Genomic DNA, 26,135 nt, shown 5'->3' on the forward strand with positions numbered 1-26,135 from the left:
CCAGAAACAACCTTTTAGAACATCTACATGAATCACCTTGAAAGTACGAAAATGTATTTGCTACAATGTGTTCTGAGTATAGGATATTAAAGCCTTTTAAAAATCAAAAGGAAAAAAATTTAATACAGCACCAGAAAATTAATCAGCCTGAATATTGAAGAAACCCAATAATTATTGAATTCCTGCACTTGGGAAAACTAGGAGGAAAATAAAATACATGCCTGCAAGGATAATTTTCTTTGAAGTAACAGTCTAAATATAAACCTACTCTTATAAACTAACTAAAACAAGTGGTTATATTTAGACTATACAAAAAATGAAGCAAAAACGGCAATAATGTCAATTACTTTTTAGACATCATATAAAATACTTCACTGAAAAATGGAAATACACCTTCAGTGTAGAAATAGGGCCAAAAAATATCTTGAAAAGGTACTTCCTTAGTTCAGAAAAATAAATAGAAACTTATAAGCACAACCAGCTTCTGCTATTTACTGCCTCACTGTTCAGAACCTTTAGAAGGACCTCCATGCAGACCAGCAGGAAGAAATGCAGCACCTGCCACCTGAAGCATCCTCAGATTGCAAGTGAGGCCTGAGCAAACAGCAGATAAGTGAAATTTTGAAAAGTTGCAAGTAGTATAATCACAAGATTATATAAATTAAATTACATAATGAAGATTATCTTGATTGTTTCCTTCCTCTCCTGTTTTCCAAATGTGAAGGTCAGCTTTGAGTAAAAACTTGTGTCAGACTTGAAAAAACTGTGGAACTGCTGAATCAGTTGTTGCAGGCTAAAACCCCGGGGAAAGGCAAGATACAAATGTGATTAAAGAATGCTGTGTAAATATGAACTATAAATTGAAAAAAATATGTTGTGCATTTCAAGCAGCAGGTGCTTAAACGTCAGCATCAAGTACCAGTTCAGATGCCCTAGAGGACCTGAAAGATCTCCATGTGAGAGACCTGTGCTCCCCTGGCATGGTAGATTGAGCCAAGAGAAGACTCTCTGAGGCATCTAAAATGACATTTGTCACCCTGCATTCTTAAAACTTACCGTGACACAGAACTGGAAAGTGCACATGGTTAGGATTGCTGGGTTAAACATAGCAGTAGTATAGTAATTAAGCTTAATTTAACAAAACCATCAGACAAAAAGAGATCTGACATACTACAAACTTCCAGACGTGATAAAATACTTGAGGTGCAGGAAAGGGAGTGAGCTTGGGCCTGCTGGAATTTGCATAGTCAAAAACATATCAAGGGGTGAGCAGTGAGGCTGCTTATGCTGGGTCACACTTTCATGTGGAGAAAGAGTTATACCAGAAAGTAAGTCAAAAGTGTAAGGAAATATTAGAGTCAAGTAAAATGTTTATTGGCTGATAAAATTACAGCCTAGTAGTGCAGCAAAATATGGTTGCACCACAAAAAGTGTTGCAAGAACAAACAGCTAATATTCCATGTGTAGTTTTAACATTTTAATACCATATATTTTGAATAATTAACAGTAAAAATTAACATTCTCTTGGATTTCAGGCAATACTATATACTGCTAACTACTGAACTTGCAGGGCCTACTGTTCAAAAACTTCAAGAAGATATCCAAATCCAATGCTTGGTGCCTAAATCTGTATTAGGACAATAAAAATCCATTTTATGACCTTAGGTGCTAAAGTGAACAGTCAAACAGAGCTCTAGGATATTGTTTACAGACATTTAACAACTGTTTTGTTGAGATTCTGGAAGCACATTTGCTTGAAGTTGCATTTTTTTATTAACAAGTTCATAGCACTGTCAAAAGGAACATCGAGTATCTAGAATAATTTATCATTCTATTACCTCCATTTTTAAATCTAACTATTTTGCAGAATCAGTGCTATGAAAAATTCAGCATTAGAGAAACTGAAGAAAAACCCAAAAAGCACTGGATTTCCAAGCAAAGAGTCTTTCATTCACTCAAAGAGCACTTGTGAAGCAGGGCAGGTTACTACAAACCCCTTACAAGGTTTTTTGTTATCTATAAAAGCACCCTCAGTTTATGAACTATTCTCCTTTGACACATTCCAGTATTTTTCTTTATAATCCTGAAAACAGCAAGGTCAACAAACAAATATTTAAGTACTTTTCAAAATAAGATATTACATTAGAATTCTATAAATTAGACACCAGTTTTATTATTATCTACTCTGTGTAGCAATCCAGCTATTGGTAAATAGGTATACAACAGAAATCAAATTCTCTTAACTGAAGGCTTCACTCTGTAAAACTGACTGTAACTTTTTCCTCAGCACTTACAATGTAATTTCTTTTTATGTTTTACAAAATGCCATCAAATATTCCAAGGAAGGGCTTGACATCATTGATTTCATCATCAAGAACATATCTAAAGAATATTAAGGAAACAAACAAATTAGGTATAGCACATCAAAACCTATGAAAACAAGAACACTACACATAGGCAAGAGATATCAAGACAAGCAAAATAATTCTAAATAATTGTATTTTTAAAAAAGTACTTTTTACTATTATTATCAAAATAAATTTTTTTTTAAAAATTAATGTTATAAATTAGCACATTGCTTAGAGGTCTGTATTCCATGAAGAACTAAGCACTTGAATGCTGCGGCAACAGTAAAATGTAACTGTTTGTTACCTGGGATCCACTTCTTTTTCCTGTTCTTTTGTGAAAATAAAAAAATCCTCTTTTCTAGTGAATTTAGAAGAGTCTGAGATTATCTTTGAGATGGGAGAACACTGTATGTTTTTCAGCTCTTGAGAAGCATTTGAGTGATTTTCTTCTTGAAAAGTGAACTGCAACATAAAAGTTAAAAAGCGTATATGGTTAAAACAACTACCAGAAAGAGAAACTGCCAGATTGTTGTAGAATGTAGTGCAGGTATTTAACTGATATTATGGTATTTGACAAGAACCAAGCATGTGATAAATATAATTATATACTGCATGGAAAACCTATCAAATTGAGTTCAAATAGTTTTGAAATCATGCCATATAAAGTAAATTCACGTCTTATTTCTTTGTATTAGGAATATCACACTGAACACAGGATTCATGCAGGTTTGGACAACACAGGTTCAGAAACTCAGGATGCCCAAACTGATTCATAAGTAAGATGTGGCAAATATATTTACATATTAAATACTCCAAGAATAGCAAATTCTGTTATCAGTACATTTTTACTCACCGAACTTAAATTTCTACTCTGTACAGACAAATTCCCTTTTGATGTGCTACTAACCACAGAAACATCCAAGTTCTGAGTATTGGTCTCATCATGTACTGTGCATGAACTGGAAATACCAAGTTGAATAATTTCAGTATTTTTAAAGAAGTGCAAAATTATTTGCTTTTCAGTTCAGGATTTTCCAGTTATTTCCCCACTCAATTAAATTTAAAAAAATTATTATAATTCAACAATTCATACCTTTTAAACGTTGAAATTTCACTCACTTTTATGAGTGAACAACTTTCTATATATTTAATTATACAGACATGTGAAATACAATACAGACATATTTTAAACCAGCAGAATTCTAAACCAGTAATAAATTATATGACTCTTACTCTTGTGAAATGGTATTTGTGGCTCTGCTTCTTGTATACTGACAAAGGGGTTCAGACTCATCTAGAATTTGAAGGCAGATATTTCCATGTTCAAGAATGAAAGTTTTAAAAACAGAGTTAAAAAGCAGCCAAACCCCCTTGTAAATATTTCACATTATATGATAAATAATAGTTTAAAAATTATTCAAATCTCTTAACACTTGAAATATTTCTTTTGTGGGTTTTTGCTCTAATGCAAAGTTAAGCAAAGAAATGGAGTCATCAGATAAAATTATGCAGTTGCAGATCATAAAAAAAATTTTAACTGTGACTTTTTCAACTCTCTATTCTGTATTAGATTTGTCACAATATATGACATTTAAGACAGAGTAATAAACCTGGCAGTGAAGTCAATCAATCAAATATTTCAGGTAGTTCTATTCATTGTATATTACAGTAATTTATTCTTAAATAATGGCCTGTAGAATAATTTGTATGTAGGAAACAAAGAAGTTTGTTGAAATAACCTTACCTAATTCTCTACTGACGAAGTTACTAGCAAGTACTAATTTGTCATCATCAATATCATCCCAAATATCATCTCTCATTTCAAAGTCCACATTCAAAGCATCTGAAAAATAAGATCTGCTTTTATCTGTATCAATAAATTTATACGTTAAATATTTTTAACATTTTTGTACGCCATTGTCTCTTGGTTCTGCTCACTCACAAAATACTTGGTGTCATTTCCAAACTGGCTGAGGGTGCACTTGATCCCACTGTCCACCTTGCCGCCACAAATGTTAAAATGATGCAGTATAGCTGCCAACACTTAAGGCAGTATGAACTAAAAAAGTGTCAATTCATTTCAGCACCGTGTTTCTTATGCGTCTGAGTGTGATCTAAACACTGGAGCTGCAACTTATCAGCCAAATTAATCAAACTGACTTCATCAATCTACTGTCACCAAATACAAAAAGGCATGCAGTGAGGAGAACATCATAGTTACATACTGATAATGAAGACTGATCATTTAACACCAAATGCAAAAACACCTGTAGCCTTTTAAGTGGAAGGGAAACAGAAGGAGCAATTTTGCCAACTGCCGAACAAAAGCTCAGGTTGGTTACATACTTCTTTCATCAAAAAGAAAAAAAATATTTATGGATATAGGGGTAAAATGCCTCTTGTATTACAACTGGCTTCAGAGGAAATACATCTTTCAGAAAGTATATATTTGGACCTTTATGTATTTGATTTAAGCATTAACATTTTCTTTTAAACATTTAAATGTTTAGATGTACATTAAAAATTCTTGCAAATACCAGAACAAAAGCCAGTTAAGGCCAATCCAATTCCCCACACATTCAGTGTTCTACAATGCTATACTGCTTGCTGTAGTGATTTCAGCAAGTTTGAGTTTACCACTACATGCAGATAAAAACAGTGAAAATTGTAATCTCAAACATCAGCAATAACTTACTACTCTTTCCATAATTCCAGGGTTGCGTTTGTTTCTGAGATGCTCCTAAGCTATTAATATTATCTGCCTGGTCCACTGAAGGTGATAAAGACAACTGTTTATTGCTAGATCTATTAAAAAAAGAAGTAAAAAAATCAGTGACAAAACAGTTGCAGAAAGGTGCAAAATAATTTTTTTCACAAAAAAATTCTAGTAGTTACAACTAAGTATACTGTCTAAAGTAAGACAGATTTCCTTTTTATTACTTATATTAATCAGTACCTTGGCAATGCTGGCAATGGAGATTTAGGTGTAAAACCAAATTGTTTGAGATCCACATTTTGAGCTTGATTTAACATCTGCATCTAAAGAAAGTAGAATATTTTAACTTTTAAGATAAAAAAAATAGCAGTTCTCAGTTTGTTTGTAACAAGCTTAATGACATCATTAATACTATATCAAGTTAGCATATTATTTAAATGTCCTATATAAAACCTTTCTGATGTCTGCTTATCTAATGTAATCAGTTAAAAAGATATGAATTATTTGCTTCTAGTGGAGCTATCCAAGCACCCTGGCAAAGCCAGACTGGTTAACTCTCATCTGTATTAGCTATAGGCTAAATAATCCTGTACTGCAAACAAACAAGGAAATAAAACTGTGAGGAAGAAATAAAACCCTCTAATATCTCAAATGTCATTCTTGCTGCAGAAATATCTGGTTTAATACTACATTTAAAGGGATAAAGTGCAAGCCATGAAATCTTTCACAAATTAAAAACTAATATGGATGGTTTTCTTACAAAAGTGTATCTACCTGCCGGTGAAAGAAAATCTCTTAGTAGCATGACTCTAATAAATACCCCTATTTGTTTCATTCAGGTCATATTCTGACAAAACCAAGTCACTGTACGGTACCTTTCAACAATGTCTTTGAACCTCACTCACCACAATCTATCAAACACCACTACAGGAAAAACAGAGTACATGCACAAAAGTGGACCATTGGCAGTGTTCCAAACAGCAGCAGAACCTCTTAGAGATTCCCAAACCTTTGTCATTATTTGCTTTTCACACTCCACGCAGAAAAGACAAATTTGAATGTTCATACTTGGTTATAAAATTCTCTCTGCAAACAATACATACAAATACATAAAGATTAAAAGAAATATATTAAATGGCTGACTGTATTCAAATGAACCTTCAGCCGCTTTACTGGGGGTATAGATGAAATTGAGTTCCTGCTCCTTAAGTCAGCTAGGTATACAGAAAACTGTGTATCACCATTCATCTGCGACTTTGGAGGTACTCCAGTTTTACCTGAAAAAATGAAGTAAAATAATCTTCAGAGCAGTTTATTATGGATAAATCCTAATTCTTTTCCAATCAATGGAAACTTTGCCACTAAGCTTAGTATCTTCTCTTAGAAGATTCTAAAAGATACAACATGCTAATTAAAAGATTTAACACACCAATATCAATTTGAAACTGTAACAAGCTTGACATTGTTCTTAAATCATATGCTAGATGGTCTGAAAAATATTCTTAATCAATGTAGTGCCTATAAATGTGTTATTGACAAAGCTTTCTATAACTGCTTTTGTGGCTGCATCATAGCAACTAGTCCAGTCTATTCTCTTGCTTGCACTGCTTCTGTTGATGTAACCATCGGTATGAAGGAAGCTATTTTAAATCATATTTGTCCAAAAAGTATCAGAAATGGTAGACTTAATGACACTCACAGCAGTCATGCCCACACACATCTTTATTTTTACAGCGATGGTTGCATTCTCTGTTTCCATATTTCTTGTAAGCAATCTCTTGTTTAGATCTGCCTCCTAGATAAATATAGAAATTCAAACAGTAATATTCAATATCAAACACCCATGATTTTTCTTACTTTCAAAATCATCAAAGAATTGCACAGTACTAGTATGTGACAAGCAGAAGCAGTAGCATTGTACTTTTATTACTTTTGAGAGAGAAACAGCATGGATAAATAAGATCTAGGTCCCTTCTGACAGCAAAATTCGATTTTCTGTTGACTTTGGAATTAGCCAGATATTGTGATCAGACCATTTACCTGTATCTACTTTTGTTGCTGGCAGACTTTGTAGTGAGCCACAACATACATCAAGTGTAGACTCAGCTTTCACTTTTCGATTTGTAGCCACCTTACGTCCCTCTGGTTTTGATCTTAAGTAAAAGGCTGTATATGTTTGCTGTATATCAAAGCCAACTTTGAACAAAAAAAGACAAAAATATTTAAAATTGCTCTAAACTGTTTCTAAATTACTGATTACCTTCAGTTTTCTAAAGTGTTTAAGAAAACATAAATGTTATTCAAAGGTCATGGAAATTTAGGATAATGCCCCATTAAAAGCACACTTTTGTATGAACAGATTCTTTGTGATTGAGATTAAAAATGCTAAATTTTCAGAATGTTATAGAGAGTTAGCAGAAGAACAAAAAATGTCCCTTTTACTGAATGTTTCTGTATTGTTTTAAAACTAAATTTATCTATGGCTTTGCACTGACAATGTAATACCTCTTTACCACTATGCAAAACGTAACCATTCACAAAGACATAAATAAACCTATCAGCTTGACAGGTTATCCCAAATGAAAGTCACTTGAAGGCAAAGGACAAAAGAGAATCCTAATCTCTACCAACAGAGCAAAAAAATGTCTCCTAGAAACAGTTTTGATGTTTCCCAATTCTTTGATATGGTAGTAAATGAAATAAACTGTTAAGTAATTAGGACTAATAATAAGCAATCCAGTAAAACATGTGATAGAGTTTTGTTTCCAGACCAGTTCATTTTATTTTATATTTTTGGTTTTTATATTTTGGTTTGTTTTAATAATTTTTTTCAGAATTCTTATGCAGTTGTTTTTTAATTCAAAGCATACTGCAACCTACCATAATCAGAACTAATTAAATTTATACTAATGTCTTCTGATTTTAGAGCTCTTTTCACTTCAATTTTCTTTGTCCAATTTCCATTTTTCAGCAGCACAGAATCCCTGTAAGGCATCAGTAAAGTTCTGTTAGACACAGACAATAAAAACAAGACTGTATACTACAGTATCTGTTAACAAGTGAAAGAGTCTTAGTTCTTTGGGTTTGCTTGATCAGTGGCCTAAGCAATAATATATGATTTATGGCCATAAGAGAGCTGGGATCCTGCAGATCAGCTTAAGTTGTGCCAAAAGTGCCAGACTTCGTTCACAATTCTCATGAAGGTCAGGCAGTTGGAAAACATTTTGTTTCTCTTTTCCCATTTGCTCCAGGCATCTCTAAGCCAAGTGGAGATTTTAACTCCATCTTTGAGGGAAAAACTATTTAAAAAAATATAATTAAAGAAATATAGCTAACAGGAGTAAGTAACAACTGGTGAATATATCTTTTTAACAGATGTTTTGCTTGTCTTTTATTTATGGGAAAATTATTATGATTTTCATAACGACATCAATGTTGTACAGATATTTACACATACTCTCTGCACTGACAAGCACACTGACATGTTTTTGGGGTCTTTGAATCTTGTGCAGCATTTTAAATGACAACAATGACTAGGAAATGCTGTAGAATAAAGAATAATTTTGCACTATTAGGCATCAGTACGAAGTATTGCAAAAACTGCAAGTCACAGAACAGATTAAAAATCAACACCCTAAAAAGATGTGAGGCAAAAAAACCTGATCATACATACGTAATTTTCTGATTAAAAATGACTTGGTTGTCAGCATCTCCTATGACCAGTGTAACATAGTGAAAGTCTGTTGCTGTTCTCTTTGTCTGTAGCTGCTCATAGTTTGTTAATCTGACGGTTACTAAGATTTCAGCCAATGTATCACTGTATTTTGGAAGCTAGGGAAAATGATACAGAAGACATAACTGCTAAAATATGCAAAGTAAAATACATACCCTCCCATAAATTTCTAGCTGTTGATAAAAGTACAAAAGCTCATTCAAGCAATCTGAATTTGTGGTACAATTTTTATTTGTTGTTCTGAGACACTATTATGCAGTTCTAACCTGCCCTAGCTGAATATCCTAAATTTGATTAAGTATTGAGAATAAAAGACATATGCAAAGAGAAATATGCAAGAAGAAAACTTGTGATATAGAGGTTATATTTTGGCATCCCAACATTCCTCAATAAGATATTTATTATTGTTACATCTTTGTTCTGAGAATCTAACTATTCATCTGATATTACGTCAAATAAAAAACTAAACTAGAACTGATTGTTATAACAATAGTATTTCACACATCTATTGAGTTTTTAAATTCAAAGATGTCTTCATTTGTACCAACTTTAAGGTTATTTTTCAAATGTTACATTTCAGAAAGGCAGAGTGGCTATGTGACCCATTTAAAGATAAACTGCATATCAGAACCTCGAAGCTCTTGATTGCATGTGGAATTGCACCCTTCCTTTGAAAGGGGACCAACTAGGTTAATGTAATAATTTACTGTTTCTCTGTATTCCTAACTGTGATGCAGAAAATACATATGAGTTAATGCCTCTTCAGTAAGTTTTATTTGGATGTTTTTCTGTATCTAGGGTTTGTTTATATTCAAGATAGAAGAGACCTCTCAGACTCACACATAAAACTAGAAATGTGAATATACTGGTTTGTATCTGTAACATAAAATGCAATTAATGAGACAGAGAGGGACCAATATATTATAGGAATGTCTATTCCAAGGCTCTCCTTTGATGTTTAAGAGTTTCAGTATACATACTAAGTTGGAAGGAGGTCACAATATAGTGTAATCTTCTATCAATGAAGACTCAAAATTTCTTTAAGTCAGTATTTGCTCTTTCACTTAATAATACCAGCATAAAAAACATACAACAGATAGAAAAGCATTTACCTGTTCAATATCAAGTTCATATTTTGGAAGGTGCAAAACAGACTCTTTTATCTGGTTTCCAAAAGGAGGGTGTCGGTTTAAAATCTGCAAAGATTGAATTTAATTTCTGATACATTCAGCTGATTAGAGATGCCAAGAGAAATGTAAATCCAAGGAATCCAAGTCACCCGAGTAATTATGCTAGCAACAAAAGCCCTTATTACTCCTGGCTCTCTACTGTCAAGGATGCACTGAACAGCAACATTACCAAAAGAAAATTCCAGTACTTTTTCATGTTGCTACTGCTTCTGTTCAGGTAACAGCCAACGAACTAGACAATGACCTCAAAACCTGACTACTCAGGTTTTACACGAAATGACTCTTCTATGTTGCCCTAGCTTCAACTAAAATGAAACAAATGACAGGGAAAACCACAAAAGGGGCAGAAACAAGATATCAAATTCCTAAAGTCAAAATAGAAAAATCCAAGTAAGATTGGTTTCCTTTAGAAGTCTGTTATATCTTCCAAAACACTGGAATAACAGTTTCCTCAGAAAAGAAGCCAAGAACCAAAGAACTTGCCTTGGGGTAAAATCTAACTTCCCTAGAATAGGAAGTGCTTTATAGATGATTCAGAGGAGTTTTACTCTATCACTATCTCAAACTAGCAATAATGGAAATTGGGGATTCTCATAACTAACATACATTAAGAGGAACTGTATATATTTCCTTTTATATTTTTTCTAACACTCCTCAAAGGGAAATCCATATTGTCCTTTCTTTCAAACCATGTTAATGATAAAATTCTACATATTTAAGCAACTGCTTTCCAAACCCAGCCAAATCAGTGAAGTAATTCACACTAAATTTGCTACAATAAAACATCATACACATTTTCAAGGACAAGCAGCAGTAGTTACACACTTTTTAAAAATTCACTAGTAAAAATGAGTAAGCCAACTAAACCCCTAAATTTTGCTACGATCATACAACAGATACATATTAACCATACTGTTTTTACTGGTGACAGTATTAATGCTCAATATTTTCCTTATCATATTTATCTGTGTACAAAATAAAAAATTACCAATTCAAGTTCCCTTGCATTTATGTCTTCAATTTTTTTAAATGACGTCAGTCCAGCACTGACCATAGCATTTGACAGTGATACACCTGTGAAAAATTTAAGTTTTATGCTGTTAAAGGACAATCAATAACCTCAAATTATTCTGAAAAACTGCACTATAGCAGGTGAAATCAAAGCATAAATAATTTTATATTACATTTGACCTAGCTTTCTGCCCATCAAATCACTACATTTCTTTGCAGCTGATTAAATATTTTAGTGTTATTTAATTTCTCCACTTGTAAAGAGAAAAAGAAATGCAACACAAATCAAACATGAAAATATTCAGTATTTCAATATTGACAATTTTTAGTTACATTCTCTTCAATAAACCAGATTTAAGACCACTTTTTGTAAGAATCAAGAAATGTGTTCTGCATATTATATGATGAGAAAAAAGCACATTACACCCTATTCTTTGTGTCATATTTTTTTCCCTATCCAAAGAACTACTTAACTATGTTAAAATCATAAGATTCAAAACATTTTTGAGCACAATAATAAAGAAAATCTCTGAAAAAAATGCATTTAGTAGAATCTTCTAGGAGTCTTTGCAGAATTAGCAAAAAATTTTCCTGCGGCATATCTGCCATAAAAGCAGACTGGCAGAGAATTTCACATACAATTTTATTCCTCTTTTTGATTCACAATACTTCCAGTGAGATTTAGAGTTATCACAGCATGTGAAAAGGAACTTAACTGACTTGGAACTACAGCTACTAGAATAACTGCAATGATTTGAGATAAAACATAGTAGCAAATACTTAGAATAAGTATACGGATCCTTCTCAGGCAATTCTGCAAAACAGTAAAAGAGATCTGAAAATTAAGTGGGAAACCCCTCTAGAGACTTTCAGGTTGATTCTTGGAAGACATTACAGCAATCTTACAAGAAAAGACTCATATCAGCTCAAGAATTCAATGATTTAGAGACAAAGACGACCTTTTGTCCTTGTATATTTGAACAAATTTTGAGTCTGACTTAGGGAAAGGATCTTTTACTATCTCCCCTTTCCTTTGCAGAAGCTCTGCAGGCTGAAGACTAAAGACTCTCACATATTACTTCCTGCAGCTAGAGCTGTTGCCCTGTTTCTTTATAACTGAAGCTGAAGACTAGTTCCTTTGTCATAATTCCTAAAATGGCAGAAGGATTTCCACCAATGAAGAAAATACCAAATATAAATAAGACTTTTTATGGTGGAAACCAAATTGAACAGGTAGTAAACGAGATAAAATCCTGCATGGCAACTGATCATCATCATCCTGTCAGTTCAGAACAAGCAAACAGAAATTAAGCACACCATTCAGCAACAAGAGGGAACATCATTATTGGCCAATAGTTGTAGAAATGCAGTAAGAATTCAACTGAATCATCAGTCTCAGAATGGTCAAGAGTTAGTTAAAGAATGGTTACTCTTATAATGGAAATACTGATTACTAAGGCTTTTTTAAGATTCAAAAAATAACATACTGAGATAAGAATTTAAAAATTAGGGATTTCTGCTACATGGTATCAGCAAATTTCTGTGAACTCAATTCATTTAACTTCACAAAGACACAGATTAAGTTTAGCAGCCATAGACAGAGGTCAAGAATCAGACATTGTACTATTGGCATCAATTCAGTATTTGATTTAGGGAAACAGTGATTTGTCAGAACAACGTTCAAGAGAAGCCTTTGAGAGGAACAAATGATACTTTGAAAGTCAGTAGTTCTTAGTAGTCATGCTCTTGTCATGCTGCAAGAGCTATGACAGCATAAGAAAAATGTACAAAAAAAAAGGAAAATTGGACAGATATGTGTAGATAAAGCACATGATCAAAAAACTAAACATGATTTTATTCTACTGAATATAGTGTACAGGAAAGGATTTGTCTACAGTGCCAATGCCACATTTACTCCACACATCCTAACTCCCCAGAAATGCTGAACCCGAGGCAGGTCCCTCAGATGACTGTGTTGCCATCGGCACAGGTGCGGAGCAGTGGAAATGCGTTCCAGGCACACCGTACCGTGCAATGCACAAGCTAACAGGCCTTGTCCCTTGCTTTGAATCCACAGGAATGAAGCACTACAGCTGCTGCACTTGAGCTGGCAAGGCTGGAATATACTGGACCATACGGACTTTCTGGTTTAGCCATTCTCTCATTTGCAGATCTCTGTACTATGCTGTTCGGTACAGAGTGAGTGTGTCTTTAAAGGAGAAATACAGAGAAGGCTGCAGTGAATTCTGAAAGCATGAAGGTGTGATAAGACCAGACATCAAAGCAGGAAGCTACACGACTACCTCAAACAAGTATGACTACATTTTTGTAACACGGAGGACTCAAAAATTTCTGAACTCCTTTTCAAATAATTATGACAAGCCAGTACTTCCAGCTGGAAGTTCATCCAATAACAGGATACAGTGATGGGAGGAAGATCATTAGAAACTTTTGATCATCATGTGTGTAAGAACCTCATGCACAATAAATTTATTTCTACTTCAGGATTCCTACCGTGTCAGTGTGAATTAAAGGGTTTTCATGCATATAAGTAACAGGAACTACAGTGACAGCTGGTTGGAAAGCAAGGCATAGCCTAGTCAGAGACATGCAATCACACAGATGTGGAATACACCTAAGACACTGAGATGAACATTAAGAAATATGAACAATTCTGAAATACTTTGAAACCCTGAAGGAAAGTACTAAACAGTTCATTTTTGTTATGACAGATTCTTCTGACAACTGTGGTACTCAAATGTGGCAAATGAGTAATTACGAGACTAATTTTATTATGTAGGCAGACACCACAGAAACTATCAGGCTACTGAGGAGTTTTGATTCTCTATTAGATTACACTTTTATAATTTCTGTCTAGTACCTACCAATTTTTTCCAATTGTTTAGACACATGAAGTGAATTTTCCCAAAGTCTGCACCTGAAACACTTTGCTAAAATCAAACAGTTTAATAAAGCAGAGAAGTTGTTCTTAGATGATGCCAGAAAGTCAGATAACCCTGTGAAAATAAGATTGACTTATATTAATCAAATAAAATGCAGTTTATTTATATGTGTACCAAAATACAGATTAAATTTTACCATACATCTAGTAACTCGTAAGCCATTTCTAAATATTCTGCCAGTATCTTGTGTCAAAGTAAAGTCTTGAACTGGAATACATCCCAGCTGAGCCTGAATGAGACTGGAAAAAGAATTTTTTTTATATACAAGCCATTTTATAAACAAAGTACAATAACATTTAAAAAAAAAAAGTAAATACAGAATAGCAACAACAAAATGCAAGATTGGGTCCTCTGTAAAATTAAAATTTTAGCAGGGACTTCAACAGCCATAAAATGACAGATTTTCAATAAAAATAACAGTACAATATAATATTTACCAGTTTACTTTCATTTCTCTTGTTTTTATCTTCCCCTCCATTGGAAACCTATGCAGGAAAACATACATATTTTCTACAATTCATTTTATTCATTGCTAAAAAGGTACTTTCATTCTTCAATTTTTTATTTTTTTTTGGTACCTGATAGTTATTTTGTCCTTGTCTTTATTCAAAGTGTTCAATATTTTCTTTTCATTTGTTCTTAACTTGACATCCAGAAATTCTGCGCAGCTGGAGATCATTGTAATCTGTAGCAATTAGTTGTTTATTAATTGTTTTTATTTGTCATTTTTTCTATCACTTCTTCCAACTTTTGTTTTTTATAAGAACACTTTAAAAATTTTATTGTTTCAACACTATGACCATGAAAAGACAGTCAATCAGTTCTTTCTAATACTGACCAACTTTCTTTCATTTTCCTATAAGGCTATTATATAACAAAAAGGGAAAATTTTCTTTCAGCTTTTAGATTACTATTTCACCTGAAGTTATCTAAAATTAATCACACTGCTAACACTTTATCACATACAAAGCAAATACAAACAGCTTTTTCCATCAGCTATGTATTTAATTTTATTTTCTTCATACTTTAATAACAAAGATAGCCACAAGAGAACAAGCATTCCATTTTTTTCACGGAAAATCTGTTCTATCACAGTATTTGCTGGAAAACAAAATGTCTTTTATGACTTAACAGTAGCAACAATAACCTGTTATCCAATAGAGGAAAGTTGCTTAAAATAGAAAGACAATTCCTTCAAAAGTGAAATATGCTCTTGATGCAGTCGGTTTTTGCAACAAGAATACCACAAAACAGTAAAATGTTTAACACATAAGTAGAACAGCTTCAGCATCTTTCTCTCTCATCTTCATAAGCAAGCTTAGTTAGGGGAGAAAGAGTTGGAAATCAAAAGATCTCAAAGTACAAGGCCTCAAAAATACCCCATATAGAATTTAATTAAATGCATTCTCTAAAACTTTACATTAACAAAGACTGAGTTCTTTAAAATAAACAAAACCTTCTGCTTATCTTAGATTCTGTTTATAATCAATTGAACATATGTAAATTTTCTTTAAAAAGTGAAATTACCAATTCATTCAAAGTCTCAGTTCCCTTAATTGTGAAAAATTGCTTCACTGTATCAAATGCAATATAATACCACGCCATTAATCTTCCAGTCTCTGAAAAAGAAGAATATACCTTAAAAAACAAATATGCCACGTCTATTTTAGTGAGTTGCGTGGTTTTTAAGTCACAAAATTAAACTCCTTTTCTTATTACAGGCCTCTGTGAGATTCACCGCTGACTCAGTATGCTCAGTATGTTATTGCCCCCAGTCTGAGGGGCATTACTGACCCGCTCATGGATTGGCAGAAAGAACCATGTGCCAGTTAGTTTTCTCCAGTGGAGATTAATTCACACTAACACGCCAGGCAGTGAAGTGTGGTTGCTGAGAAGCCAACCACCTCTGGCAGAGGACTGCAGACATGAGCAGATATTGATAAAACCTGTCCTTCATTGCACTGTGACACATCCAATTATCCTGTCACAATGTTCAGCAATTTTCTCCTAATCTGCAACAAATTTTCAGCAACAAGAAAAAACTGTTCTCTTAATGTTGATCCATCGATAGAAGTACCATGACTTGTTAAAGAATCCTGTTCATATATTCTAGTCAAACAATCTCTCAGATTCTGCTCTCTACGACATTTGTGTACTCCAATTAATGGGTCACAAGAAATGTTGTGACCCTTCATAGTTCTATCTCAACATCACTTCTGAAAAGTAGTTTATTTTTAAAAAGTGTTACCTGTTGGCTTGAAATTATTTGCTTCATCCATCCTGATCAAATCAAAAGATGATAAATCATTTAAGTTCTTCAGACACAGTTCTGTCAAAAATTTGAAAATATCTGTATTTTTAGTACATGCAGAAAAACTTTGTACAAGTCAGAAACATCATCAAATTGCTATGAACGTATACCCAAGTAATTCCACTGAACTCAAGTAAAGGTTTTAGAATATGATCCTGCTTCTCCTAAAGTTGGTGGTTAACTTCTGCCTGGGGAAACTCACGGGACAACTCGACTCTTTTTCAGCAGAGCAAAAGTAGCAAAGGAAAAGAAACAATAGTGGAATGCAGGCTGCCACATTCAATTGTGAATGACAGACCGGAAAGCCCACAGCATTTATACAAAAGATTTCTGCTGCAGAGTTAACACTTAAACGCTTCAGATTTCAAAGATCCACAAGTATTTACTAATCTTTCATCAGAAATTTTCATACTATATCAGGTGCATTTGTCTTTAGTTCACTGAATCTACTGTGTCAGGTATTTGCATAACAATGACCAAAGTGTTTTAGTTTTCTCTTTTTCAAGACCAAGGCAATGTTCCGAATTTAAAAGTCAGTTAGAAAAGCACTCAGAGTGATAGTTCACAGAGCAATCAGGAATCATTCACATTACACATGAAATGTATGAAAACAGATAACTATATACATTACTACAAAATATTTCATGCGTGCAGGGAAGAGGTGCTAGTTTCTGTAACAACTTAAAAAAGAGGTTATTTTTAAGATAAAAACACTTCAAGAAAATACAATCCACACTGAATAAGCATTTTAAAGTGAATTCTTCTATCCTTCTAACTGGAGAGGTGATTTCATACCATGCTTTTTCCCATAAAGGCTTATTTAGGTAGTAACATGCTTCATTCCCTCTATTCCTTTCAACCTAATGCCAAAAACAGAAAAGTCCTGATCTAAAAGACAGGAAAAAAAAGACAGAAAACTACTGAACAAGCATATGAACAAGGTAACTTTTCTTACTGACAAGTACTTCTTTTTTCGCTATGTGCAAGTCACAGTCAATGCCTCTCCTATCTGGAGACTTCAAGCAGTAGCACCTACACTGTGTTCCTGAGGACGGGCCTTTGGAATCCCTACACAATAAACAGCCTTGGCATCCTTCCACCAAGCCCAACATCACTCACAAATTCTTTCTACACAGTTGTGTAAAATGCAATAAATATGTAAGTGAAGTCCAAGTACAAGCTCTACAAATTTCTGGGCGTATATCTGTCCATGTTTTCAGGTACCAGACCCTCTTCCAGATACTTAAGTTCCAAATGGTCTAGTACACAAATGTAGAGAACTATGATGGACACGAGGACTCACTGATGATAGAAAACTGTATTTGTGGATTTGCAGAACTTGGCAGCAAGTAGTCTTTTATTAATATACTTATTTTGATCTACCAGAAAACTTACATTAAAATAAATTACAACCACTCAAAGGGAGTTGGATGCTATTTCTGTATTTAAAGATGAGAGGCACTGATTCCCAAACTATTTAGTCAGCTGTATGTTTTCTGATGGAATTCTAAATAGCTAAAATTCAGTACTAAGAAAAAGTCAGTAATTGGATTTTATTCAAGTCTTAGCAAAAAAAAACCCTCTGAGAGTCATGCAATTTAAAATTGTTTCTGAACAAGGTAAAGATATTTACATTTTACATGCTTTGTTTTCAAAGCTAAATTTATCACAAAGGGAAGACAACAATTTCCAAAAAGGACTTTCTTGAAAGTATGGCAACAAAAATTAATGAAAGTAGATGAGATCAATCAAAGGAAAATTAAGAAGAATGACTAGCAATCAAAATTAAAGTGCTCTGCTCCATATTTCTCAGCATGTATATGAAGATGAGATAGGTAAAAGCATTTAATTATTTTCCCATATACAAGAAAAACAAAATTCACTGATAGTGTTTCCAAAGTATTAATAATTGAATAAAATAAATAACACAACATAGTAAATTGCATTTGTTCTACAAATGGATCTATTGCAATTAATGGATATATACACAATGAGAGAATCTGTCCTGAAACGTAATATTTTACTGAAAAGAGCTAAAAATTTCACACTTACCTTGTAATTTTGCTTCAATTCCAATTTTATCCAATCCAGGTGAAAAACCTTCATGGAAAAGACAAAAGCTGTTTTATCCTAATACAATATATACTTCCTCCTCAATATCATCAGCCATCAAAACTGACTTGCTGATTTTTGGGAGCCAGATAAATACCCCCAAATAAAAAAAGGTATAAACACTTATTATACTGTGAACAAGTCAAAAGTATTAGAGAGTTTAACTATCTAAGTATTAGTAAGTGGTTGTTGGAACAGATGTGCAAAAATAAAAGCTGCAGATATTCCCTGATGTAAAATATTAGAGTCCTAGAAGTTGCAGAAGTGTCAGTAACAACTTCCCAGGTACAGTTTTCCTATTTTAGAATATAGAAAGCCACCTAAATTGTAACATCCATTCAAGTAGTAGATGTACAGTCCCAGCTTTAAAATCTTATGAAAAACTGTCTCCAGCAAGTGCCTGATGACTTCAAAATCAAGTGTAGAGCAAGTGGGCAGGAACAAAGATATGGTCAGGGATGGGGACCAAGATGATGTTCTGGGCAAGACAAACTGAAGAAATTGAAATTAATACTACTGAAGTTTCATTCCAGAAAAACTATTAAGTATTAGACTTTTTTTTTTTCTTAGCAGCAGATGACATATTTGGCACTGAAAAACACATTATGGCTTGATACAGCATAAATATATGGCCCAGTGTATTAAGAGCAAAAGAAACACATTATGAAGCTGTAAATGGCTCCTTCATAGTTTTTAAATGTTATACCATGCTAAAACTCCCATTACTTATGTCAAAGCAATAAAATATTACAGGTCATATTGTACATCTTGTTTTCATCTTGTTATGAAATAACAGTCCATAAGAAATTGATAGAAACAAATAATATGGATGTAACACATCCTAGTACCATAATTTGGATAAATTTAAAAAAATATAAAAACAAACCATAATGAGTTGGATTTTTTAAGGCTCTAATGTACAAGAACGTTGATCGTATCCACTCCAAAGCTACAGTGACATCTGTGACAGTGTGTAGCACTATTTCTGCATTTAAGTGCTCAACAAGATGCCTGTGCAAGCTAGTACAAAAAAACAAGAGTTAAGTATATTTACCAATTAGCAATACAAAAAGTGTTAAAGCTATTTTTTGGGAAGAAACAAAACCAAACAAACCCCTCCCCAAAAAATACAACTGTAAAAAATTTCTGTAATCAGCAAAATCAATAGAAAACAGTAAAGATAATGTAAATAATCAACAATGTAAGTTGTTTATTATGGCATAATGTCCAGCAAGCAAAAATAAACTGTCAACTGTGACGTTTCACATTTATTTAGAAAACAAAGCCACAAACATTTAAAAGTTACAGTACAGTGTTGATATTCTGTATATATTTGAAAATTAAATGTTAACAAAATTACTTGCATAAAATTTCCTATTTTACCCTTTAATGTCTTAACTTTCCTACATATTTTTCTTGATAATCTGTTAAAATCAAGTGAATTCTTGTAAGTCAAGTACTTTCCAGACTCTATCATCAAAAAATTCAGAGACATGATCTGGGTTCAATTCCTGCTTTTTGTCTTTGCAATATGTATCGATTCAGTTTCTTCAGTTTTCCAGCAGGAATCCGTACAACTAATTTTTTTTTGGTTGAGTTTAAAACGTTCTAAAGATGGCTCTAGCTAATAAAACAGAAGCTGTTAACTCCTGAATAGTAAAATTTGATTTTCCTTAATTTTTTCTTGATTTCCTCTAAATTGACCAAATAAACACCCTAAAACCCACCTGAAAAAAACACATTCTGTGGAAACTATGAAGCTTTGCTACCATACATATAGTCTTACAATAAATACTTAGTTACCTGCTCTCTATTATATCAGCACCATTTAACATCTGAATATACCTCCCCTTTGTGCTCCAACGAGTCATAATAACTGCAGTAGCTGTAGTGTCAAACTGAAAAATAAAACCACAAATAAAAGCAGCTCTATAGTACTTAGGAAAAAATATCCGTTTGAATATGTATCACGTATCTATTGAATCCATTAAAACTGTTTTCTTCAAATCATGGTTGAAATGGCTATTGTTTGCCAGCTTTCCAATTTTTCTCTAATCCCCATTCACCATGTAACTGAAATGTAATCTTTAGATCTTTTTCCAACAGCAAGGTGAAGCTGTACTTTTTGGTGGACAACACAAAAGCAAATAGATTTCTTTCTCAATTAAGAAGTTACACAGGAGTAATTTAAGTATCAATAATAACCCTTTCAAAGCCAAATGCTGCAGTAAAATTACTGGCATTGTTGTTTCTTTGTTGAGAACAGTTTCTACTAATCTATGGACAGCGCCACTGTATAGAGCATTAACTTACCTGAGGCCTTCCAGCTCTCCCAATCATTTGCAGAATATCAGTTTCACTGTACTCTTGAAACACTCCTCCAACATAGTGCATTGTGGATTTTATAACCACCAGGTGTGCAGGTAGATTGACTCCCATAGCTAATGTGCTGGTAGTAACTACATCAGAGCACAGTACATGAACACCATCGAAATGTCCTGGCACACACTCAACAAGCAGCAAATAAGTGAGTTAAGTTGTGATGCTTAAGAGCTGTTAGTTTCTAGGGGAATCAGTGGGCATTCCGCACCACAAAGAATTTTATGTAGATTACAGACAAGTACTTGCATTAAAATTTCTGTGTATCTGATCATCAGTATCATTTATTAGCAAGTTCTTTAGCAATTTACATCCCAGATACTTTTATTTAAACATTCCTTTACATTTGGAGATAATCCAGAATCTGATCTACCTTCAATATTAGAGACACACAATGAAGAAACATTATTTCCCGTATACACACACACACTGAGTATAGGGATATTCTAGTCAAAACCAAAGATTTCTTTCCCTATGCAGTAGCTGTGAAAGCTGTGTTAAAACCCTACCTTCCATCATGCTCACAGAGCTATGAAGTGGAATTTGCTCCGTACTCTTTCAGCTTCCCCTGTTATAGAAATGTAATTCCAGTATCTCAGATGATTCTGAAATACTCATAGAAACTAAAAATTTCAAAGGACTTAAATACCAATAAGCAACTTTGCCTTCTTTCAGTGATAGTCCATATGTACCTTCATGTTGTGCTCAGCTGTGGCACAAGGTCTCAAAGATGTTTTTGCAAGGAGAAATCATAGAATTAGTATCCTGAGATTCCAGAACTGGCACCACAGCTGACAGCCACACACAGTGCACCAGGCAGCCAAAGTACAGTAGATTGTAGGGATGCAGAGGCCTTTTATTACCATGGACAATGCAACTCTAGCAAGGTTCCCAGATAACAGTAAGGGTATCTACCTTAAATTTTCATAGCAAGTCATGACCATTGTAACAGGAAAAAAAAAAATGCATGCATCTTTCAGTGTTGTTCATGAAGTGCACAGACAATTCCCCATAGTGTCTGGATCTTTTCTTTACAGAAAAAGAAAGCCTGGATGAAATGAGACAATCATGTCTCAGATACCTTCTCATTTCACTTATCAACAATTGGAGTATTTCTTAAGAACCTCCCCATCAGTCACAACACTTGACATGGGAGCTTGAAAACAGTATCCTGCCCATCTAAGAAACATAAATATAAAAGAGTACCTTCTGGGAAGCCACTGCTTCAAAGGACCCTAACAAAGAAAACATCAAGTGAACTCAGAGGAAAGACATACAAGTATAGAGCTCCACCTCAACGGGATGACTCAATGGCAGGAAAAAGAAACGGGCATGGCCAGACCTATACGGACATATGAGGGAGGATAACTTCCATGCGCAGGGAAAGGTTCTATGGTCTTTAGCAACAGCACATACGTAATCTCACAGGGTAAAGGTGTACGTGAAACACAAAAACACCTTTATCTGGATTTCATAAATTCCAAAGGTTCAACAAACCATAGGATCATAAAATATTACCACTTCCAAACTGCAGTCTTCTTAGGATACATAAACGACATTTTGACTTTCAAAGTTAAATCTACTTACAAAGTACTGGCAAGTCTCCTGCAGTAAAAGCCCCTTCAATTATTTTTCTGTCAGAGATCTCCATACCCGCATGATGGTAAGCCACACCACACATTAAAAGATCTGACAATGAAATCATTACATGCATCATTTAACCAAGTTTACTCAAGCAGGTATTCATTCACAGAGCAGAGAAGTAGTAGGTTATATTTACCTCTCAGTTTGGAGTCTTTCAATGAATTTGCAAACCTCTGTAATCTATGCAACACAAATAAAAAAAAAAATCTTAAAAACTAAATATTCTTTGAGTATTTTCAATGACCAACTTTCCCATCTGCACAGAGGGAATAGACAGACTCTCTGGGGCAGCTACTGTAGCCTTTCCAGCCTTGTCATCTTTCAAAGTCACAATCTACAATGCTTATGTGTTGTTCACATAAAGCCACTAAGATCATGTTTGAGGTCTAAAATACGGAGGTAGTTTCTGCAGCTCCCGTAAATAGGCAAACCTGAAGTAAATAATAATTAATACAGTTGTATTTATTAAAGGTATCCGATAATACAAAGACATCTTATGGCTTAACTTAAAACACTAGTAAGACCACATCCAATTTAACTATTCAGACACTTACTGCTTGCACTACAATGCCTTAGAGGCCTGTAAGAATTAACATTTTTATGTTTATAAAGTAGCTTTGAGAAACAACTTAATGTTTGTGACAAGTACCCTAAAAATTTGAGAAGGAAATAAAACTTCCCAAGAAGAGTGCAAATTTGCCAAAAAGAACGTCAGCTATGAAGATGATTTTTTTTTGCACACTCCTCTGCTAGAAATGGTATTAGCTTAACAGCTTTCCTCACAGATATCACAGGTTTACTAAAATATATGAATACTTATTAACAATTCAAACAGAAAAATACCTTTGTTTCTGTTCTATACTCAGTAGAAATTTAGCATCTTTTGCAAGAACAGAAGCAGCCTGCTGCACTCCTTTTCTTGTGGCGCAAAACTATAAATAAGAAAGGGGTTTTTTGAATCAATGCTTTTAAGAAAGAAAGAATTTCAAATGCAATAAAAAAAGCTGCTGTACCACAAGTGCTGGTTTTTGTTCCGAGTATGTTTGTATAACACTAGCTATCTTGTAGTTAAGAGCTAAGTCAAATTTGAATTCTGTCTGATTGTCACTGCAAGGAAAACCAAGAACAATTTTGCGTAGTTTCACTGGTCGTTGATCCTCTTCTATTTTCAGACATACAGCAGGCATCTTACTATCTGAAAGCCATTCTGCGATCTTTAAAAAAGAAGTAAAAGAGAAATTATAAATTTCTTTTAATCATGCTCCTGATCTAACAGCATCACAGAATAATTAACTTAGCTTTTTGTCACATGTAAACTATTAACACATTTGACATTGCTTTCATCACTAAAATCAGGTGAGGTTCTGCTTTTTATAGGACCAATATAATTTGAACTGAGATCAACTGAGTCTGCTGTGATTTGTACTTAAGAAGCAAAAATCACAAACAGAAATCTAAAACTGAAGCATGTCCATACTTGGCTGATAGTTCCATACGGCTGAAGGTACTTTGTTACAGTAGCATCAACCTCATAGCTATCTTTGGCTGACAGCTTCAAAATTAGAAATTTTGTTATCAATCTGAAATTGCAATTCCAGATAAATTTTATAAAATACAACTCCGTTAATAAAAATACAGTTAAAAGGTAGCTCTTACATCTTCAGTGTTTGGTATTGTTGCAGAAACAGCTACAAATCTCAAGGGAGGAATAGTGTCATGATTCTCTAACAGACGCCAAAGAGAAGACTGAATAGTCTTCATCCGACTGACCACAACTTCTAATGTTGCGCCACGGCTTTCATCCTTTATAACGTGAACCTAGCAGGAATTTCAAAAGACTTGCTAAGTATGTCTCCAGTTAACATCTACACATGTGCTAATAAATGTCATATTTTCTAAGTATCCTTCCATCTTCACAAAAGATACAAAAACAGTGCATAAGACCCCATCCTTTTTCTTACCTCATCAATGAGAAACAGTCGTACAAGCTGGACTATAGAGTTGTCTCTCCATCTTCTGGTCATGCTATCCCATTTTTCCTTGGAGAAAAAAAATCAACAAAACAAAAAAATAACAGAAGTAAAAGCTGTTTTAAAGGCCAATGTACGCTGCAACCACAGTCCAGGCAGACATGCCTAAACTTTAAAAAATCTCTAAACAGAATCAGTTCAATTAAAGCTGATGCCAGGGATGCTTCATTTGGCACAAGTGTATTACTGTTATTTATATGAACTAACAGTATGCACAGCAGTGTGCAGGCAAGCATAAAGATGACAAAATTACTACATATTACGAAAAGAAAGGAGCTGTCCTAGCAGCATACAATTAGAAGGTTGCTAATGTCTGCTTTTCCTAAGTTCTGGTAAGAAGTGAGATTGAAACCTACAGGCGTAGTGATAATAATATCAGCATGATGTATTTCAAATAAATCATCTATCAGTGTATCTCCTGTCAGCTCCTTGCAGGTTAGTCCAATAGGTCCAAATTTTTCTTTCCAATCCTCAAAACGCTGACTGCATAGAGCTTTTATTGGAGCCACTAAAAATAACACAAAATAATGAGAATTACATCACAAAAAACAAATCTTCAACTGTATTGCTAAAGAAGCCAAAAGCATACATTTTTAGGATGTCTTCTTGAATTTATTTTCCCTAATTTTCAGCTTCATTTCCAGAACCATACAATTTTTCACTGGTGTTCTTGTCCTTATTATCCTACTCCATGTAGGCAGATCACCGTTGAGCTTTAGGCCTCAGTCCTTCCCATCAGCAAACAGAAATCTTTAATTAAGATTATTTATGCTCTCTTAATCTTTTTTTTTTTTTTTTTGCAGTACCACATGGAAACCATCATTCAACTATCAAAGGTTTTCTCAGAGACAGAAGAAACCACAGGAGATACATCTTTTCTAATGAAAGATCATACAAATACTAACCTTTTTCCAGTTATGAATTATTTGAGCACTCCGTATCTTTATTCAGAGAGAAAAGGGGTCATAAATGATAAACCATCCAAAAGTAAGAGATAGAATACCAGAAGAAATCAAAGTCTATTTAAATCTAATGTACAGTTAAGTGTAGTCAGGGTCATACCAAGCAGCTAACACAGCAGGTAGAAGCTAATGCAGCAGGCAGCAGTTCCCATGCTGGTCTTCATGAACAGACTCCTAAAACAATCTATTTCTTCAGATTTTTTTCAGATATTTCTTCAGATTTTTTTTTTTTTCCTGAGGATACATACTGTACTTTTGCAGATTCTGTTTTTCTAGAAACCAGGTGTAATGCCCAACAAGGAATATGATATGAGCAACACACGTAAGTCTATACTGGATGGGTAATCAATATGGAAAATACAGTGATTTAAGTTAAAGAAGTGATCTCTGCATGACCTGAAAACAGCCCTAGCAAAAGAGATCTTGCAGTGATTACATTTTAGGTTAGCTAGAGTCACTGAAATATGAATGATTTATCCATATTATTATCACAAGTGATCCCTAAGATGAAGAGATTTAAAGAACCAGTTGCTGCTTCAGAAAGAGGTGTAAAATCTCATAAGAGTACCAATGCCTTATAAAGCAGGGGCAATAATTAGCTCCAGAAATCTGATAAGCTACCAGCAAGTAACTCACAAAATTGCAAAGCTAATCATCTTTTGCAATGCAAGAATGTGAGAAGCAAGTGATTGCTCCCGGAACTTTGGTCACCAATCCCTCTGTGTTAAAGCTACTG

The 26,135-nt window shown here is 33.9% G+C and overlaps 1 protein-coding gene across 6 annotated transcripts in view; it reads right to left on the reverse strand.

Moving 5' to 3' along the window:
• Positions 1–2,065: 2,065 nt before the first annotated feature.
• HFM1 (HFM1, ATP dependent DNA helicase homolog) overlaps positions 2,066–26,135 on the reverse strand; it is a 36,576-nt gene continuing 12,506 nt past the window's right edge. For 3 of the 6 annotated variants that reach the window (XM_027890688.1, XM_027890687.1, XM_027890692.1), the window contains 31 exons: positions 24,794–24,945; positions 24,369–24,446; positions 24,064–24,225; positions 23,421–23,621; positions 23,251–23,339; positions 22,544–22,587; positions 22,351–22,452; positions 20,698–20,843; positions 20,188–20,282; positions 19,271–19,404; positions 18,325–18,372; positions 16,210–16,290; positions 15,489–15,580; positions 14,540–14,646; positions 14,399–14,446; positions 14,103–14,200; positions 13,884–14,015; positions 10,976–11,061; positions 9,910–9,993; positions 8,738–8,895; positions 7,945–8,048; positions 7,105–7,260; positions 6,764–6,859; positions 6,223–6,341; positions 5,305–5,387; positions 5,044–5,153; positions 4,093–4,191; positions 3,582–3,642; positions 3,202–3,307; positions 2,653–2,810; positions 2,066–2,382 (listed from right to left, as the gene is read on the reverse strand). In XM_027890688.1, coding sequence (XP_027746489.1) covers positions 2,316–2,382; positions 2,653–2,810; positions 3,202–3,307; positions 3,582–3,642; positions 4,093–4,191; positions 5,044–5,153; positions 5,305–5,387; positions 6,223–6,341; positions 6,764–6,859; positions 7,105–7,260; positions 7,945–8,048; positions 8,738–8,895; positions 9,910–9,993; positions 10,976–11,061; positions 13,884–14,015; positions 14,103–14,200; positions 14,399–14,446; positions 14,540–14,646; positions 15,489–15,580; positions 16,210–16,290; positions 18,325–18,372; positions 19,271–19,404; positions 20,188–20,282; positions 20,698–20,843; positions 22,351–22,452; positions 22,544–22,587; positions 23,251–23,339; positions 23,421–23,621; positions 24,064–24,225; positions 24,369–24,446; positions 24,794–24,945 — 3,296 coding nt within the window. In that variant the 3' untranslated portion in view covers positions 2,066–2,315. The remainder of the gene's footprint in view (positions 2,383–2,652; positions 2,811–3,201; positions 3,308–3,581; positions 3,643–4,092; positions 4,192–5,043; positions 5,154–5,304; positions 5,388–6,222; positions 6,342–6,763; positions 6,860–7,104; positions 7,261–7,944; positions 8,049–8,737; positions 8,896–9,909; positions 9,994–10,975; positions 11,062–13,883; positions 14,016–14,102; positions 14,201–14,398; positions 14,447–14,539; positions 14,647–15,488; positions 15,581–16,209; positions 16,291–18,324; positions 18,373–19,270; positions 19,405–20,187; positions 20,283–20,697; positions 20,844–22,350; positions 22,453–22,543; positions 22,588–23,250; positions 23,340–23,420; positions 23,622–24,063; positions 24,226–24,368; positions 24,447–24,793; positions 24,946–26,135) is intronic. The other 3 variants (XM_027890689.1, XM_027890691.1, XM_027890690.1) reach the window with 3 other exon arrangements.

This window comes from Empidonax traillii, unplaced genomic scaffold (genome assembly GCF_003031625.1).
Source record: "Empidonax traillii isolate 1590-97213 ecotype Southwest subspecies unplaced genomic scaffold, ASM303162v1 scaffold295:size639837, whole genome shotgun sequence".
Classification (NCBI taxonomy): Eukaryota; Metazoa; Chordata; class Aves; order Passeriformes; family Tyrannidae; genus Empidonax; species Empidonax traillii.